This window comes from Gymnogyps californianus, chromosome Z, assembly GCF_018139145.2.
Source record: "Gymnogyps californianus isolate 813 chromosome Z, ASM1813914v2, whole genome shotgun sequence".
In the NCBI taxonomy this organism is placed as follows: domain Eukaryota; kingdom Metazoa; phylum Chordata; class Aves; order Accipitriformes; family Cathartidae; genus Gymnogyps; species Gymnogyps californianus.
In genome coordinates, this window is record NC_059500.1 from 65,071,096 (window position 1) to 65,090,851 (window position 19,756).

At 39.9% G+C, this 19,756-nt stretch overlaps 1 protein-coding gene across 1 annotated transcript in view; it reads right to left on the reverse strand.

The window, feature by feature from the left end:
* DDX4 (DEAD-box helicase 4) overlaps positions 1-16,684 on the reverse strand; it is a 30,571-nt gene extending 13,887 nt beyond the window's left edge. The window contains exons 1-11 of the mRNA XM_050913618.1: positions 16,642-16,684; positions 15,967-16,052; positions 12,684-12,747; positions 8,715-8,783; positions 8,194-8,268; positions 6,570-6,656; positions 6,163-6,246; positions 3,861-3,887; positions 3,222-3,263; positions 1,814-1,956; positions 548-700 (exon numbers count right to left, since the gene is read on the reverse strand). Coding sequence (XP_050769575.1) covers positions 548-700; positions 1,814-1,956; positions 3,222-3,263; positions 3,861-3,887; positions 6,163-6,246; positions 6,570-6,656; positions 8,194-8,268; positions 8,715-8,783; positions 12,684-12,747; positions 15,967-16,052; positions 16,642-16,684 — 873 coding nt within the window. The remainder of the gene's footprint in view (positions 1-547; positions 701-1,813; positions 1,957-3,221; positions 3,264-3,860; positions 3,888-6,162; positions 6,247-6,569; positions 6,657-8,193; positions 8,269-8,714; positions 8,784-12,683; positions 12,748-15,966; positions 16,053-16,641) is intronic.
* Positions 16,685-19,756: the final 3,072 nt, after the last annotated feature.

Consider the following 19,756-nt stretch of genomic DNA (forward strand, 5'->3'; position numbering starts at 1 on the left):
GTCTCAACGCTATTCCATGATTAATACTGAATTACCTAAAACTAAGTCTGGTGCAGATCAGACTTGATCAAACCAAGGGTGACAAACCAGCACAACGCACTGTTACAATCTGGCTTAAGTTTAAAAAAAAACCAAACAACACAAAAACCCACAAAACAAAACCACACATATCAACAGCAAAAAAAAATCCCAACACAAAACCCCACACAACACAGAAAGAAACCCCAACTTTCAACTGCTGAGGTTTTTTTCCTCATCAGCCATTTCTATGACTGCCTATACTTCTGAATCTGTATCTGTAGCCCTGAAGACTGGCTTGCTGTATCAAGACACTAGTTCACTGAAATTAAAAAGAAATTCAGCCCCAAAATACGACAACCCATCCATCATTCATATCTGTGCTTAATACTACATCTGCCATTGCAGGGCAAGTCAAATCATTAAACAACAAGCTGTGAAGCATCCGGCACACGGAAGAATGAGACATCCACCTAAAAGTTCAAGGTCACACACTTCCAGTAGTATGAATACTACACAAAATGCTTACAGTTTTTCCCGATCCTGTCTGGGCACATGCCATTAAATCCCGTCCTGCCAGTATAATAGGAATGCTGTACTTCTGCACTGGAGTAAGTTTAGAGTATCCAGCTTTAGCAATGTTCATGTTTAAAGTCTGACAGAGGTTAGCTTCTTCAAAAGCCTGTAAGAAAAAATATTATTATTATTAACAGTACACAACCACAGAAGTTAAAGTTTAAAAACTGAGATGCTTACCATAGGATACAGACATCCAAACGCTAAAAAGTATTAACTTTTTACAGTATATAAAAGTATAAAACTTTTGAGGGGGTCTCACCAGTCATCTAGATTGCCAAGGTTCCTACAGGTAAAAAGCCCTAAAGGTTTCTTCAACCTGCTCATGCCATTCAATTAAGGTTGGTTGTAGGACAGTGAAGGCCTTCAGCTGGTCGTACTAGCTTTGAAAGAAAACTGCTCAGAAGCCATACATCTCAATTCAAGCAGGTAAACTCACATCATGGCATGCTATATAAACAAACTAAAACTCTTCAGTTTCATTTCACATAGGAGATACACACTTAGTCTCTGTGCTAAAACTAATAAGGGGAGCTAAAGCAACATCCCTATCCAGAACCAAAAAGCATCATACATGACAAAATCCGTTTCACTTCAGTGAGAAAACCTTTCAGAAGATGGATGGGGAAAAAACCTCTGCATCTTCTCTTTCAACACAGGTGCTACTATCCCCTCTGCCCTTCTTCCTCATTCTTCTCCCTAAAAAGAGCTTTTTTTTTTTAAACACTAGCCACCTGGTATGGAGTAGAAGCAAAGTTATGTATTACTTTTAAACAATAAACAGCAGCCACAGAAAACAGGGCTAGAAATGACTTCAAAACCACCTCTCTGTCCAAATGAAACTATTCGGACAGGTGTTCATTTACATTGTCAAAGATTCTCCCATAACAGACTTGAACAAGATGACTCTACTAGCCCTTCCAGAAACTGCCAAAGACCTCTTTCTTTCAAGAGCTAAACTGGTATTTTTCTGCAATTTAAGGACTATACTTCCTGTCCATCCAGAATTACTTTCTCTGGGTCGTTTCTGTAGTTTGTCAATGTCACTTTGAATTCAAATTTGTAACTCTCAAATGGGCAGCATCTCCTTCCAACATAGTACTGTCTGCAAGATTCAAAATCTTCATTAATATTTTCATTAGCAGTGAATATTAGACTCAGTATACATCCTTGCAGAATCACACTCAACATAAACCGTGAGATAAATGAGTTCACTAACCAGTAATGGTGCTGGAGGGTCAAGTCCTGACACTTCGACAACGTTTTCATCGTACTTGTCAAAATTAATTCCTGTCTGATAACGTGCAAAGATGGCTTGTTCATCATCAGGTGGAGGAGGGGGCACGTAAGTCACCTTTGGACCTTAAGAACACAACCACTCAAGTTCATGAACAATATAAAGAAAACTTAAACTGAAACTGTTTTAAGTATGGAGCTACTGAAGTTAAGTTCAGTGGGATGTCATTTAGACTTCTCTCCACCTTCCAGGAAGGCAAGAAATTTCATAAATTAATTCTATTAGAACTTAGTTTTATACTACTAGACCTAAAACTCACTTACAAATAAAGTCAGACTTTTGTAAAGCACACGTCTCACATTTGCCCAAGGACCTTACTTTGAAGAGCTACTCGCAAAAATTAAATTAGACTCTACCACCATGCAAAAACCAATTCTACCACAAAAACTCATTATACTATAAATTATCCTATTCAATAACAATGCATTTATTAATACACAAAGATAACATTAATCTGTTCACGGTAGGACATTTATAGTTCTGTATTCCTTAAGGTATTTTTCAAGCTAATAAACTCAGAGGTATAAAATTAATTATTTGATGCTCACTAAAAGGTTAGCAGTGGAAGCCATTTCACAGGGACCTCAAATGAGGAAGGATCAGGAACCAAAATTATTCATGCAAAAGTCAGGAGTTCACTATTTGTCTTTTTGCATTTCAAGAGTAAGAGAAAGGCAAAATAAGGCTAAAGTCACTTGCAAAAAACACTACAGGTAAGTAAACATTCTAATAGATTGTCCCAACTGACACCTTCAATACATGTCAGAAAGTCATTAGTCATCATACATTTCAACCTGATCTCCTGCACATACAGATCATGAAATTCTACTTACTAAGTTGCACTCAGTAACACATCAAGCCTGTTTTCCAGAAATAGCCGCCCAGATGCTACAGCATCTGAAACTGAGAATCTACTGTTCCTTCGTGGTTTGCTGTAATAACTATCATCACTTAAGATGCCTACACTACTGCCAATTAAGTTCTCTAACACTTGTGTCTTAAGTAGATAAGCTTTACCATTAGAAAGAAGAAACAGCCAGCAACAGAGGAATTCTACAGCACTCCATTCTGAAAAGTTAGTCTTTATTTAGGTGAGAACAACCACCGTGTTGCCCAGTAACTTAAAGATGAACAAACTTTAAACGTACCGAGTTTAACAGTATTTGCTTGGCAACTCAAATTACGTGAACAGTTTTGAGATGGTTATGCATTTAGCCATATCACTACCTTCTTTTTTACCCAACTGCTTCCAGCAGCTTTAAGTAAGAGAACGTTCCTTCAGTTAAAAGCAAATTAAAACCGGCATGTTACTTGTGAAGAAGCTACTTACCTCTTTCAGAACCTTCTTCTTCATTGCATTCTTTGTAAGCTGCTGTTAAAGAAAGCATTCCAAAGTTAATTGCTTTTAGGAAAAAAAGCTCATTTGAGAGAAAATCTAAACAAGAACTTTAACGAAAAATTCCTAGAGACACTTAGAAAACCCAACAGTGGGTCCTGATATGGTTGGTAGAATGACTGGAAATATTTAGGTAACCAATGAAAGCTTAGTTACAATAAGCCAGAAGACAAAGGACCCATATTTGTGTTTTAAAGTGCAGAAAGAGATGATGTCAGAACACTGAGCTTAGCAGGACCTCGCAGCAACAACATGAAGGAATTAAACCCAGCATTTTGCTGAGGGACTTCACAAACCAGATCTGGTCCTTACTTGACTCATACTAAGTCGCTTGTCTTCAAATCAAATGCAATCATCCCAGATTATGAGATGGCCATCACAAGATGTCTAGATAAAGCAAGCTGTATTTAAAGACAGCTAAGAGGAATGATCCCTCCTAAATCCAGCATATGCTTTGCAAGGGCAGATATAGTTGTCTATATTCACTTGAGATGAATCATGAGCAAAAAAAGCATCTATAACAAGAAACTGAAATGCCACAGAAATGTCAGTTTTATAACCTTGTTTTGTTACCTCTTAAGTGAGGGTCTTCCCCTAAAACTGATAAACAAAATATTGTGAGTAACAAGAAATTCACACATGCTTACGGTTACAGCATCTTGGTTTTAAGAACCACTCAACTTTTCCACAAAATCAGGAGATGCTTGTTTTATGCTATATAAACAACTTCTAAATAACTAAAGAGCCATAGCCATAAACTTCAGTGTCATCACAGTAATTTTTCAAGAGTTAGGAGAGAATTTAAATCAGAAGAGAAAACTATCCTGTTATTTCAACAGCCACACATTTATAACATCCACTCCATGAAAGTTCTGACCTTGACATCCATGTATTTTGTGTGTTGCTTTCATTATCACTTGAAAAACAAAGACATTTATTCTTAAGACTGAGGAAGTACATGTTTTACGTATGTAAAAACTGCATTAAGACTGAGCTAGTAACAGCAGCATTTCCAGGATCCGTTTTAAGTCCTTACTCTTACTATACACAAAACAGAAAAAGCCTTAAACCTAACTTGTAGCCTCTAGCTACTCTGTGCAGGAAGTTGTGTTGCTGATTTCAAAGAAAGGTAAAAAAAAGCTTTTAATATAAGGCCCCTCTGGAAAAGAAGGGAGGCTAGAAATGTAGGTAAGGGACACAAGACTGAAGGGAAAAGACAACAACAAAAGCTGTTAATAGGTTCTCTACTCAAATGTGCAGCTCAAGCCATTCACAAAAATCATACCATGAGACTGACAATTTTAAGACCAGTACCACAGAAGCACAGTGACCCTGCAATGCCTCCTTCACCCTCATATCCATTCTTCCTCACTGCAGCAGTGCAAGCACAAAGGAATAGCACCGGGCAGCATATTAATCCGATTGCTCATTCTCAACAAGATCAAATTATTAATTCTAAACATAAATACCAGTTCTAAAGAGGCAGCCAGTACTGTGACTTGGACCAGCAATGCTCCGTTCAGCAGCAGTACTCTTAAGCAACTCTGTAAAACCACAGCTTCAGGATGGTGACAGAGGATCCAAGCAAAGATGCAACATACAGCGTGTGTAATCACTTTTAAATATTTGTTTTTCCATCAGAAGATGTAATATGCCTACACAGTATCTCCAATTGCAAAAAGCACAACTGTCTTAAGAAAAGCCAGCACAGCCCTACCTTCATTACCTCTACAAACTCTAGTAGAGTGTGACATGATCGCTATTCAGAGATGGAGGCAGCACAACAGCCTAGCAGGGCTTGCTCTGTTCCTTTGTTAGATCCAGACACTTTCTCTTACTATAAAAGGACACACTTCCCATGCAACAAACTACTCTTTATGAAGAATTATCTTTTCACATGAACCTTTATACAGACTACTGCAACTGTTGCCTACCAATATCCATAACAGTCTTTATATACTAATACTTCATACAATGGTCATGAAAAAGTGAGGCATGACTATCCTGCGTTAAGGATGCAGTGATGTCCACTATCAGTACTGTCATGTTGCCTCTAAAAATCATTATTTGAACTAAAAATCTGAAAAACTTAATTTGAACAAAGTCAAATAGAGGCAAATCAATTGTTCTTTGGATATTAAGGAGCACTTCTGAAAATGCATACTAATCATTCTATCTTTTCTACAGTGAAAAATTCTTTTACCAGTATCACACAAAATGTTCCTACATTGAGAATATCAGCTATCCACTACCCATTACACTAGTTTAATGGTATTTCTAATTTGAATTATGGGACTTCTGTAAGTGATAAATTACTATGCTGTAGGTAGCACAACATATAGATTACAAGTTACAGTAGCATCAGCGGCAAAGGAAGACAGGACCATGAGGGAAAAATCCTTCGTAGACAGCAAAAAAGTCCAACACTAGAATAAAGTCATCAGGAAGAGCTGGCCTCCCAGAGCTACAAACCTTACTTGTCAGCCTGGACAAACCTAAAACAATACTTCCCTTTATAGGGGGGGTGGAAAAAATCTAGAGCGACTATTTCAAAACTGAGCAAGTTCTTAAAAGCTTGCTTTGAATTTTGCGGTTAGCACCTGTGCTTCACTGTGCATTAACTGACCTAGTAGCAGTGGGACCAAGAAAAAAATTACAGAAGACAACAGCTTTGAAAATCCAATTACAAAAATTTATCCAAGTTACAAACGTGTCTTGTGTGGGCATGCAGGCCAGCTATCTAACATTTGCAGTAGGTTCTTAATTCAGACAGGGAGAACAACCACGGTGACAGCAAAGCTAAGAAGGTATTCCATTGCCACAAATCAGCAATGAGGAAATCTGAAAGGTTCACCACCCTACTAAAAAGTCTCACCTGCACGACCTCCAAATGCTCCTCTTCCTCTAGAGCCAAGAAAAATGCCAGACTGAGGTCTGTCTCTTTGCTCATCTTTAATACCTGTAAGTAATACACAGTGTAGTGGATATAGTGTCTAAAATTAGTATAATGAAATACTATGCTTAAAGCTAGTATTATTTACTCCAAAAACTCTACAGTGCAACAGCCCCAACAGAGTCTTTATAACTCCAACCTATGCTGTATTATTCCCAGTGATACTATTTTTCAAAGACGCCACCCACATTCCACAACACAGCTGAAGAACAGAAGCTATTTCATACCTTTCACCTTTATCCTTGTAGTTCTCAGGGAGCAAGCAAACCCACAAAGAACGACCAAACATATATTGTTCCCACACAAACCAGTCAATATAAAAAACTTACTCTCACTTCGTCCAAAGCCACCAGGAAATCCTCTCAAACCTCTATTTTGTGTACTAGAATCTTCTACAACGTTCCTTTCTTGAATACCTGTAAGTACAGCATAGCACACAAGAACTTAGTTTGCCCAATTTTGCATGTGCAGATCAAGTGCCTTTTATTTGGCAATTATTCTTCGCAGTCCTTATTTTATCGTACTTTTTATCTGAAGTCGTAAAACTAAGTGATTTGCCTAAACATATGAAAAAAATGAAAAGAAGAAATATTTTTTGCCAAAAAGTATAATGAGAAGAAGAGTCTACTGCTCTCTCGTAGTATTGCTTCCTGCAAGAAGTAAACCAAACATTAAGTCTTGAAGTATTTTGACTTTACACACACATATGCTATATAAGCTACTAACTTTCAACTCTTCGGTTACAACACACATCAGTTCAGTCCTCTGGTTCAGTCACAGGACAACTGGCCTTGTGTACTGTACCTTCTCAGTCTTCATAATCAGTACTGTAGAGTGAGGCAGTATTGCAATTGCTGCCTCCTACGGAGCGAGGATTTGAAAACCTGCCTTTCAGATCTATCAATTTCTATTTTTTTATTACTCAGAATTGCTTATTCAGTTGCTTGGGACAGGCAGTGCCAAGTATTCAGTGTATTTTTATTCCTAACCCCTTTCCCTAGTCACCCTCCTGATGGTTTAGATATAAACATCCATAAATATTACAGACTTTAAATACAGTTTGTGAGTTACTTCACAATTGCTGGAGAGTCTACAGCAGAACTGTTCGTCATCATTCCACAGCACCAAAGTGCTGCTGCCTGCTTAGTCAAACAAGCCTAGCATTCCCCTACCATAATGGGCATCAATCCAAGAGATGCAGAAATGGTGTAGAATTTTTTGAAATAAACATAACTTCAAGTGGCTCCACAGCTGTTCTGCAGGTCAGAACTTTTGCTAAATATGCCCAAACCAGGACTAGTTTCCATCTTCCTTGTTTCATAACCAGTCCCACTTACAGCCATAGAACTATCTAGACAGATGCTATGTGATAGTAGCTTCCACCACCCTATGTGCTTCTGATAGTACCTGGTGCAAGCATATACAGCAGTACTGCTGAACTGCCAATTACTAACCTCTTCAATGTGCACTGCATACAAAAGTAGCACTTGCCATTATAAGCAGGAAGAGGACAGGCATTAAATACTGCTTTACGGATACTAAAGAAAGACTTTCACGTCTTCCACAGAAGAGCACCGGTATACCCCCTCATATGGCATATATGTGAATACTAATATTCAGCTGCCTTTTATACTACATTATGACTCAACGAAATTATCAGAAAAATACCCCTAGCCAGGGAGAATGGAATCAAAGCAAGAGGTAAACAAAACACTGATTTTAAATGCAGAATCCTGCCTTCTGGCAAATACGATGGGGTATTTTATGCTGTGCAGTCAAAACTAAGGGGTGATACTGAGTGCCTACATTATGCAGAAATACGGATTAGTATTACCCTCCAAGTCATAAATATTCATTTGGCTCTGATACAACAAAATCGAGTACCTGAATAGAGAAAATTTAATGTATCAAATATGACTAGCCACTAGAATTACAGACGCTCCAGAAAGTTACCTCTGTTTGCAAAATTCCTTCCGCTACCACATCTACTCACTGGTTGACACTGTCTGTTCAGACATTCATCGGTATCTATAATTAGAAAAAAGAATCAACTTAACATTCAAAGCCATCTTTGACTTCAGGGTAGGTTTTTGGTTTTGGGTGGGTTTGTGGGTTTTTTTTCTTGTTTCAGTTTGGTTTTTTTATACCCAACAGTAAAATTACAGAATCATTCAGGCTGAAAGGGACCTCAGGTCTGTACCCTACCTCCCACTCAACAAAAAACCACCAGGTAATGAAGGTGTCCTTTTGTAAGAAAGAAAATTAATTAAAATTACAAAGCTTAGGACAGGTGTAACTACTGTTTTCCATAAGAAATAGCACCACTCAGCAACAGTACTGCTACCAACACAGTGAAATTTGAGTTTCCACAATCTACTCGGACACCAGTTGCAAGGTCCTCCATTCTACATGTTTTGTCCAAAAGGAAGGCTTAATCACCCCCAAAACTACAAATTTTAACCATGCAATCCTACCTCTACTCCTAGAATACCCTCCAAAATGATCCTGCATATGCTGACTTCTGTTAGGTCTTTCAACAGCACCTGGAAAACAAAAACAACAAAAAGTAAGGCTTTTGACACTGCCTCCCATAACATCCTCACATACAAACCAGCCTACATAATTGGCCAGGGAGGACTGAAAGTAGGCTGAACCACTGGGCTGCAAGGGTTGTGATAAGCAGTACAAACTCCAGCTGGAGGCCAATTACTAGCAGAGTACCCCACTGATTGACACTGGGGCCAACACAGTTTATCATCTTCATTCATGACCCAGATGATGCGACAGAATGCACCCTCAGCAAGTTTGCAGACATACAAAACCAGGATGTAACACAGGGCTGTGTTTCACTCAGAGGAAATTCAAAACATGCTAGAGACATGGGCAGGCAAGAACCTCAAAGTTCAACAAAGAGAAATATAAAATCCTGCACCTGGGAAGGAATAACTCCAGGCACCAGTACACACTGGGGCCAATGAGCTGGAAAGCATCTTTGCAGAAAAAAACCTGAGGGTTGTGGTGGATAGTAAATTGAACACAAGCCAGCAATGTGCCCTTACAGTAAAGGTCAACAGCCTTCTGGGCTACATTAGGACGAATGTTGCCAGTAGGTGGGGGCAGGTGGTCAGTCCCTGCTAATGACACCATATCTAGAGTGCTGCATCCAGTACAGGACACACTGACATACTGGAGTGAGTCCAGCAAAGGACCACAAAGACAATGAAAAGACCAGTGCATCTGTCATACACAGAGTGGTTGAGAGCTAGAACTACTGTGCCTGGAGACAAGAAGGCTCAAAGGATCTTACATCTTAACAGAAGTGAGCAAAGACAACAGAGTCAGATTCTTTTCATTGATATCCAACGAGAGGACAAGAGGCAACGAGCACAAATTGAAACACAGAAATTCCATTTTAACATAAGGAAAATGTTTTTACTCTGAGGGTGGTTAAACACTAGGCAAATTGCCCACAGAGCTTGTATAGTCTCCATCCCTGGAGAATTCAAAACTCAGCTCGACAAGGTCCTGCACAACCTGCTATAGTTGACCCTACTCTACACACGGATTTGGACCAGCCAATCTTCAGAGTTGCCTTCCAACCTGAGTGACTCTATAAAAACAAAATTCCCTATTCTACAATATCAAAGTCAAGATCAGGGTACATCAGCAACCATCATAAAGATACGACATCTGAAATCAAAACATGAAGTCTACAAAATTCCATGATGTGCAAGTATACGGCACATCACGGAAACTGATTGTTACCATTTTCCTTCCAAGTTAAAACTGCTTAATGTAATGATATAGCTACCCCTGAAAAAACTAAGCACTAGTACATTCTGCAACAAGACAAACACATTAGTTAAAGAAAAGATCACCTGCATACAAGAGCTTGTCATAAAGGAAAAAAAAAGATGACAGACGACATTTGGTACATTACCAAGTCACTCAATTAGGAAACTTTGCTCGTACAACACTAAACAAAGTGTTAAACTGCTGCTTTCATAGTCTGAACAATGTTCAGAGTTCCTGCTCACTTGGAAGATTTACGTGAGTAGTTTGCGGCCAAGCCAGTATAAAAGATTCTGATATTCATGTTTAACGTAACATGTAACAAGCAGCAAATAAAAACACCTTACCAATTATTTAAATTGATATTTTTATGGTTTACCACAATAGATTGGCTTCCATTGACCAAGTCTATTTGCCTTTAAAGGGGTGAGGACTCTCTCCCCTTTACTTGCCATCTTAATCCATTCTTACTCCATCATTCCTCTCCCACTGAGATTTCCACACCTTAAGCAGACTAAGTTAATTCCATATTCAAAGTTTTTGGAAAGCACATCATATGCAAACAAAATACTTAATCACTAAAGCATCTGCTTTAATAAGTTCCTTCACCAAGCTGCCCTCTGTGTTTACTTCCTCTACTAATGAAAGATGCTGGACAAAAATACAGATTTATAGACAGCGAACAGGATAGAACCAATAATCATTCTTTAGTAAAGTCTGCTATGCTTAGCATTTACACCAAATCAACTGTGGACTGCACTGTTACTTGCCAACCAACCTATTAAGATTGGTAAAAGTATACCAACTTTCACAATTACCATTCCCCTACTATGCAAATTATTCATGCGACTCATGCCTATGTAAGTTTGCAAGCTAACTGGTCTTACAGGGAGTCTAGAAGTAACAAATGCTAGTGTTCAATTCATATCATTTAGCACTCAATTTACTAATTTTCAAGCAATATTTGATAGATTAAGAGGACTAGAATGAATCCTTGTTTCCAATTCACTGGAATTAAAATCTAACATTGCATCAGCATATCCCTGAAAAACAGCTGTTAGATCCACTGATTTCCTCACCACATGCATTCACTTACATTTTTCTACTGTACATGGGGATTTAAAGTCCTGATTTTAATCCATTCCAGGGACATCCATCCCCAAATCCTGCACATACTAACCACATGTCATTGTAGCAAGACTTCTAATTCTGTTTTTTGTTTGGGGTTTTTTGTGGGTGGTTTTTTTTTTTTTTCAAGTATCAAAGGAGTATGAAACAGGAAAGAAAAAAGTTCCTTCAGAATAGAAAATTCAGAAGAGTCAGCTTGTAAAGAAAGTTTTGCTTTCATGAAGAAGCAATACAAAGAACGAATTCACTTGTTTAAGTCAAAGAAAAGCTTTATAAAAAAATAATTTGCAAGTATGCAGTATTACTTTTAGCTTATCCTCATTACAAGGATTTACACAAGAGTAGTACTACTACTAGAAATTGTTTCAAGGAAAAAAAAAATCAAAATTAAAGTTTAACCTGCATACACTAACTCTAAGTATGCTAATGTCAAACAAGCAAGCTGTATCACTAACAATATAGCTATGAAGTATATAGAGCCTAGAAGTGCACTGCATACAAGAGAGCAGCTCATGAGAGCTTGATTTAAAACTCAGCTGAAGCACAACCTGTTCATAAATTAGAAGATTTGCAAGGGAAAAAAGAAGTAAGGCTCATGCAGCCTTTTCTGAAAAAAAGAAAAAAAAAGAAAAAAGGACACTTTTTCCATCACATTGTAGGGGAACAATCCCTAATACTGATGCACCCTTTTAAATAAGTTCAGGACAAGATACATAATCTTATCAACTGAGAGCCTCACCTCTAGACTTTCCAAACAGCTTTAGTTCTTTAAGTCCTTATTTAAACAGCAAATAAGGTTTGCTCGTATCTAGCATAAGTAAGCAATCTCAGTATTATTACCTATGCTTGAAAACATTGGTAGAGTTCCCTATCAACTAAGAAGAACCAGAAAGATTGTGTTAAGCCAAAAGAGACACTTTGAAATTGCTCACACTGATCTAAAATGGCACAATAGGCCTAGCTCATTAAATGAATAAATGGTTAACAATGACAGTGAAAGCAAGACCTTCAACAGGAAAAGCCCTCCCTGCCATGCATTGGGTACAAGACGCACAAACCAGAGAATACTTAGTTACTTTTGCAATACTTAATGGAATTTTTTGGGTTTTTTTTTAAATGGATCTAAGTTTCTATTCAACAACTTCATCTGACCTTTTCTTATTTTCAACACAACTGTCAGACAGGACCTTGCTAGAACTGCTCAACATTGCATGTAACACTTATTTTCAATACTGTTCATGTTTAGCACAGCCTGTTTTAGAAATGCTTGTGAGGCAACACCTACTGACTCTCATTAGAAGGTATAAGCTATATTCAACACATAACTGCAGTAAATAAAAAAGGATTGAGAATCAAAAGGAAAGCTACTCATTATGTTACCCGTATAATTTGATGTTGCTTACTCCATGGGGGACACATGAAAATATCACAATTACAATATTGTGGTTTTCTTTAATCTCCTAAACTGTTCAAGCGATCAACTCCCCCAAATGCCAGTAAAATCAAAAGTGCCTTTCACATACCGAATGAGCCTACACTTGGAATGAAGTCAGACGAGAAGCCATTTGGTCTTTCAGAGAAGCTAGCCTACAAACAGAAAAAAGGCACAACATCATGTTAACCGCAGACCAAGCAAAGTACATAAATACAAATGCAGTTGCTAAGTCTTGCACTTGAAAGAAGTTGCCTTGTGCACCTTCTGAAATGCAGTCTCTGAGACTATTCTGTTCACTTCAGTTTATTACACTTCAGTATACTAAATGGCATACTGTTTGCATCTGAATGTCACCAAAACCACATTATACACAGCTGACGTGGAGTTAAGTTTATCTTGCCTTCTGTCACTCATTTATGGAGACATCAGCTTTGTCACCTTGCCAACAAACATTTTAAGCCTTGACTATAAGAAACATTTATTGTTCAAAACAATACTTCAATCTTTTGAACTATTTTTCTTTTCCAATCTTTCAGACTGTTTGTATTGTGAATAAAAACCTGCTTTCATCAGTTTCATAACTGCAGTTCTAGGGTTTTACTAGAAGATGCTTACAGATTATCTTAAAAGGAAATACGTGAAATATGTCAGTCCCTGTTCATTTATTCAAAGATTCAGACAGTCCATTTGAAACAATTCAGAACAGCACCTAATTTTCACATTTTACTCTTATGGACAGTTTTATTTCCAGCAAAGGCCATGTTTAACTTTCTCCTGTTTAATGCAAGCCAGACATGTACTAGTAAGCCAAAACATCAGCTGACTGAGGAACATCACATAACTACCAAACCTTTTACTTCAAGACTGTGCTTTTTAGATATGACTACAGCTTTCACACTTCTCATTGTGGCTAGCAACCACTACAGTAAATTAAACCCAAACTGGTAAAACTACTATTCTGAAAGTGTATGCTGTAATTTCTTCTTTTGGCAACCTTACTTTTAGCCTTATACATCCATCCGGATAAGCCATTCGCCTCTCCTCTTCCTCCCTGTTCCTCAAGGCTGAATTTAAACACGCATTAAGACAAATGCCAACAATCAAAGATTCATTACAGATTCTCCTCAAATTCACTGCAGTTTCTTCTACTACCAATATTCACTCAACAACATCAGAAGCAGCGAAACATCATTCTTTAGCTGTCTCTCATTACACTCTCGTATCTTATCCCTCATTTCATACCAACGCCTTTTGCTGCTATGCAAAAAACAGCAAAATTGAATAGGAACAACCTCTACACAACATTTAGCTCAGAACTAGGCCTGACAGTAGGCACCTGACATCACCCTAGCTCTGCTATGAACTCCAGAACCGTATTTTAAGAATTCTTCTCACCTGCTGTCAAACTCTTGAGACCATTAAGCTCCACACAGTTTAACAACTTCCATGTACTACATCCGGACCTAACTGTAGCTTTTCTCCTGCCAGGAACTGCACTCAAGAGTAACTTCTACAAGCACCCTTTTCCAGTTTCAGTTTAAGTGAGCTGGGTTTGCAAACACTGGAGCAGCCCAGGTCACTCGGGGGGGGGGGGGGGGGGGGGGAAGCAGAGTAGTGGAACTTACAGAAGCAACTTAAACAGAAGATCTGAGAGGAAGCAACAGCTCCACCTATTTCTGGATATATGACAGCTTCCTGAGAGCTTGCGAAGGAAGACTGGGAACTATCCAGATCTGGAAACACAGCTGCTATATAATCCCAGTCAGGATCCATGAGTCTCTTTGCTTTTCCTCCCTAAAAAGCTCGGTATTAAAAACACCTTCAAAATACACAGTAAAAGGATTGAATCCCTTTACAAAATACAGTGACCATGTTAACTTATTTTAGAAGACAACCATCATGATGGAACCCACTTACACATATGGAGCTACAGATGCAATGAAGTCAACTTTGTTTCTAAACACATTTAAGCCTGCTTGAAAAGTCAGACTGCCATTTTCTAAGACTGCAGTTTTCCAAGCAAATGAGTCCAGGTAACAACTCACTGCTATCCAAAAAGATGAGGTTCCATTTACTTTCTTTTTACCAGCTTGGGTGGTCAAGGCCACCTAAGCCTTTTCTCCATCACTGAAGAGTAGTCTTCAGGTTAGAAAATTAAAAGAGCTCACAAAAGTATACAACAAGCACCGATACCTGAACAAAACAGCAGCAAGCAAACTGCTGGTGGGGAGGAAACCTCCTCTCTTCAAGAACAGTAAACTCCTATAGCAGCCTACCATATTTGCAAAAACATACTGTAAATGATATTCAAAGTCCTATCCACAATCCTCAAACAGGTGCACTCCTCACCCTTCCTACGGTAGCTATGCATTTAAGACCATGAAGTTTGGGAACAACATGAACTGCAATATTAACTGAACAATGCAGATCAGCTGAGAGAGTCAACCATGTTCTATTTGTTGCTGTGGTAAAAAGAAATACCAATTCAGTGACTGCCAGCACAAAGAGACAGCAAATACAATAGCTAAAAGAACATCAACAGTGCAGAGAGAGAAGTTACAGTTCACGTCTAACCCACAGCCAAGAACTACCACCAAAAGACATGGCTTTGCTAGTTCCCAATAATGCAGTTCCACCACTGCCCTTTCACTATTCAATAGACAGTAATGAGGACCACCAAACCAATCTAATTTGTGTGAGAAATTGCAGCCCACTAACACCCAAAAATCAGCGATCTGTTCTCAGGTTATCTTACAATTTCAGAAACACTGGATCTGACATACATAAGGAGACACGAACGCATCAGAAGGGAAAAAGGGCAGGCAACATGAACCACCCCTTTCAGTAGTTACAAAACTTTACTTGAATATGCCTTACCACAACTGATCTGCGATTTTAAGTTTCTGCCCTACGTAAGTTTTTGCTACTTCCCTTCTAGCCTCTGCTGGTTCACTAGCCTATCCACACAGGTACTCAGTTCCTAGTCCATGTATCATAATTAATGACTTACTAGTATGTGCCACTTTTATGCCACATACTTTTCCAAAAAGTACACATCCTCTCACAACCCAATGTAAGGAGGCAGCATTAACCAGCTGGAAGAGTAACACTAATTGGATACACTCACCATGCCCCAGGAGCCTCCCGGGAAGAAAGTCACCTCAACATTCTGACAGGCTGAAATTGCTACTGTTTGTTAAGAAAACACTGTCTTTTCAACATGCAAATTAAGGGCAAGTTCCTCCAGGTGCTTCAGGAATCACAGGAACAGGGCACCTCAAGCCCACCAGCCACCTAGGCCACAGGGCCGGGGGTGGAAGTAAGGGAAAGAGAAGCAAACATACTACAGCCCAACAGTTGCCACCCCATACCTGCTCAAGGGGTGGGAGGATTGGTGATGCCTCATCCCCCATCTCTGCATTCCAGTCCTCTGGGTTCATGTTGTGCCCTGCCAGATCTGCTTGCAGGAGACAAAACACATTAGCAGCAACCCCCTGCCTGCCCCCAGTGAGTGCCACAGCACCTGCACAAGGGACACTATGGAGCCTGCCTGCCCCAGCACTCACTGTCCTCATCACTACCCCTACTCCGTCAGGGGTCTTCCTGGGGGAAAAAGCCTCCCGCTTCCATGAAAGAGTCGCCCAGCCCCGCGCCTACCTCCTTTCTGCGGCCACCGAACCTCCGCATTGAAAGAAAATGGCGGCCCTCACGGAGGCCTAATAACGCCGCCGCCACGTGCAGTTGCTGGCCCGTCACGTGCCTCGCCCGCCAGCCAATTGGAGCGCGGCTCGCCAGCAGAGCGCGTGTGCTAGTGCCTGTCGCTGGGGGTGAGGTACCGCGCGCCCCGGGTGTTAAGCCGTTAGGCGGTTGGGGCCGTTAGGGGTGGGGGAGGGCGAGCGAGGGTCGCGCGGGAGCGCTCCTGCGCGCCTGACTGGAGCTTGTGGGGCGCGGGAGACGGTTGTCGCCTTTACCTGGCTGTGGTGACTTGCTCCATGGGTGGGAAAGGGCGGGAGGTGGTGCATGGTGTGTCTCACTGTGGCACGTACCGCTGTGCGGAGCAGTGGTGGTGTCGGGGTAGTCAAAGTGCATGTGGAAGGAAAAGGGAGCTCAGGAAAATGCAGCTTCACAGTATCTGGGTGCTTATGTGCTTTGGTGATGATCCTGCTCGGCTCTCTCAGCATCTGATTATTCCTTAATTTCTTCATGTATTACTGTTAAAGTGTGATCTGTTTTACAAATGTCTAATAAAAGTTAAATCCACTGTTTGGCAGAACTGCAACTACGATATTAATCATTTTACTGCAAACAAAATTTTCCAGCATTAGCATAACAGCTAACAGAACACACCCCTTTGCTAGAATAAAAAAAATTTAATTAGGTTAAACAGGCTATATATTTATTTTTAAAAAAAAAACAAACCAAGCTTAAGAACAACATCACCTTCCCACAGTTTTTTGTTATACCAGACTTGGTAGAGAAAAGAAAAGAGGGCTAAATTCCTGACTCAGTTTTATTTATGTTGAAGTGCAGGAGAACATAGATAGGACTTGTATCAGTTCAATGCATCTATGAAAAATTGTGGCAAGTACTCTGACACTTTTGCTTGTGTTTCTGAGCTGCTGGTGCAGGGTATGTCTTCTCTGTACCTCTCTTCATGCCGTGAAATAATACAGCAATGCTTATTCTGAAAATCTTGAAGTATGTATCGTTCCATAAATGTGATAAATACTCGTTAACCTGCTCCACCATGTTCAACAGATTTTCCTCGTCAGAAAAACTACTTGAAAAACTGCGTGCCTGTTTGAGAACTTTAATGTCCTCTCTTGCAGAGAAGCGACACCAGATCTGTAATTTTGCAGTGAACATCTGAATGTCTAGTAGGGGCTTTGGGCAACAATAAGACAAATTCCTGCAGCAGATGGAAGTTTTTGGAGAGTGGTCTCTGAACTAATGCTCTGGTTATACTCACCTTACTCGTTGTCAGTTAAGCCCTACCCTTTATAGCTGCTCATTTTTCAGGAATGTCAGGACAGGACACAGGTTGTGCTCAACTTAGAATGCAAAGCAGCTAAGAAACACAAGAACCAGCTTCTCTGTCTCATAGTGAGCTTAAAACTGTGCCACTAGATGACATCTATGAGGCTGTGCTTAGTGCAGGTAGCAAAGACAGCTGCTTGGAGTTATTACCTTTCAAAAAGTAATCAGTAAGATACACAATGTCCAAGGATGAAGAACTCGCAGTGGGAGGATCTCTGTGGGAAGGGTACAAAGCTATTTACAAGTTCCTGAAGCAGCATCTGGAACTAGCTGGGAGGCTCACGAGCTGTATTTTACCCATTGTGCTAACTCCATAACACACCATTTTACTTTTTGCTTAAACAAGAAAACAGAGTAGGCTGCTTCATGAGCCAAAACGGCTTCTGTTTTCACTGCACTGTCCATCAAGTGCGTAAAGAAAAAGAGCAGTATGTCTGTTCTGAGAAATCTATGGTTAATGGCAGATGCGCTGCTCTGGTACATCTAAGCCAAACTGAGAGCCTTCAGATTGTTCATCCTCCTTTCCATCAACAGGTTACCATTCCCACAGCTTTGCCAGTATAACTTCATGTTCAGCGCTCCCTAACTCACTCAAGGAGATGCAGTTTACGTTAATATTTTTAATGGTAGACATAGGGAGCAACTACGAATGCAGTCATGGTGGCAGATCTGTAATCACTGGTGGGTGATCTCTTAGTTCATTTTAGATACAATCAGATGTCACAGCCTCTAACTAGTAAATGGACTTGGAGAGTTCTTATTTTCTTCCTCTATTACTTTGATTCTGCTCATTGTAGGACACTATCTACTGCCTCCAAATTACTTCCCACTACTTCAGAACAAGCCAAATGGTGAAATGTTGTGAATGCTAAGAAATTAAATGGTAAATGCAACTCATTTGTTTCAACTCAGAAGATTCTTCAGGGAGCTACAAGGGTTTTTTTTTCTTTTCCTAAGGCTGCTAATAATTTGATGTAAACCATGGTGGCAGGGCACAAGCTGCACAAGACGTTTGCTGTCTGCCCTTGAGGTCATTTTGTCCAACCAGCCCCACTCAAGCACAGTCACCTAGAGCCAGAAGAGAAGAGTAGTTTCCAACATATATAAACGGTATCTTACATAGTACATGCAAACGTAACATGGAGCTGCAGATCACCAGAAAAACATATAAAAGTATATTACAAAAACTTATAAAAGTAACCCCACGTGTGAGTGTAACCCCCTAGAGTGAGGAAGAACAAACCAGCAACATAAACATCATATTCCTCCCAGAGAAGGACTCCAGACGCTGACAACTTGCCCTGACGTCCCCTCCTCTCACCACTGCCCAAGAACGAAACCACCAACCTCAGGACCCAGAGCAGCAGTAGATGGGTGAGCATAACACCAGGAGAAGGGCTAGAAAGTAAGTGCATGCATAAAAAAATTTCTTCTTTATTTTTGTGTAACAATCAGAGCTGGACTAATAACGATTAGACTCTTAGGATTTCAGTTACACTAACAACAAATTCAAGAAATTTAGGCTCCCATTTTTCTAGACGCTGCCTAGGCGTGTAGGAAAAGACACTCTTTGCCCAGAAGGTAACATGTCATCAGACCAGAAAGCCACAATACAAATACTGCAGGACAGTGACTGAGTGCCCTTTTGTGAAGTCAGCTGTTGGCAGCAGTTTTCATGAAGGAGCAGAAGGAATCTCTGCACTTCTGTTTGGCTCACTTGCAGTTCTTACAAGAAAACATTTTTCCTAAGCATAACTTGAGGAATGTAGTCGGTGTCCAAGAATGCAATGAAATACAGGTCATCTATCTGCTATAGTAGTAACTCTGTAAGTCTTTTATAGCATAGGACACAGAGGACAGGCTTGCAAGAGTAAGACTAGATGCTTGCATGCTGGAAAAAAATCAGTTCTTCACACATCTCTACTTTTCCAGGTTTTAGTTCAATTCACTTGCATAGCACCAGCATGTGGTGTTAGCATTGCATTTCAAATTCATGTGGTAGCAGGGGGGCAGGCTTCCTGACTCATCGACCAAAATCTTCAAATGTCCAAGAGCCACAATGTACCCTTGGATTCTAAGAGGGGCTCAGAGGCAAAGGAGGGTAGTGAATTTGCTGGGCTACAC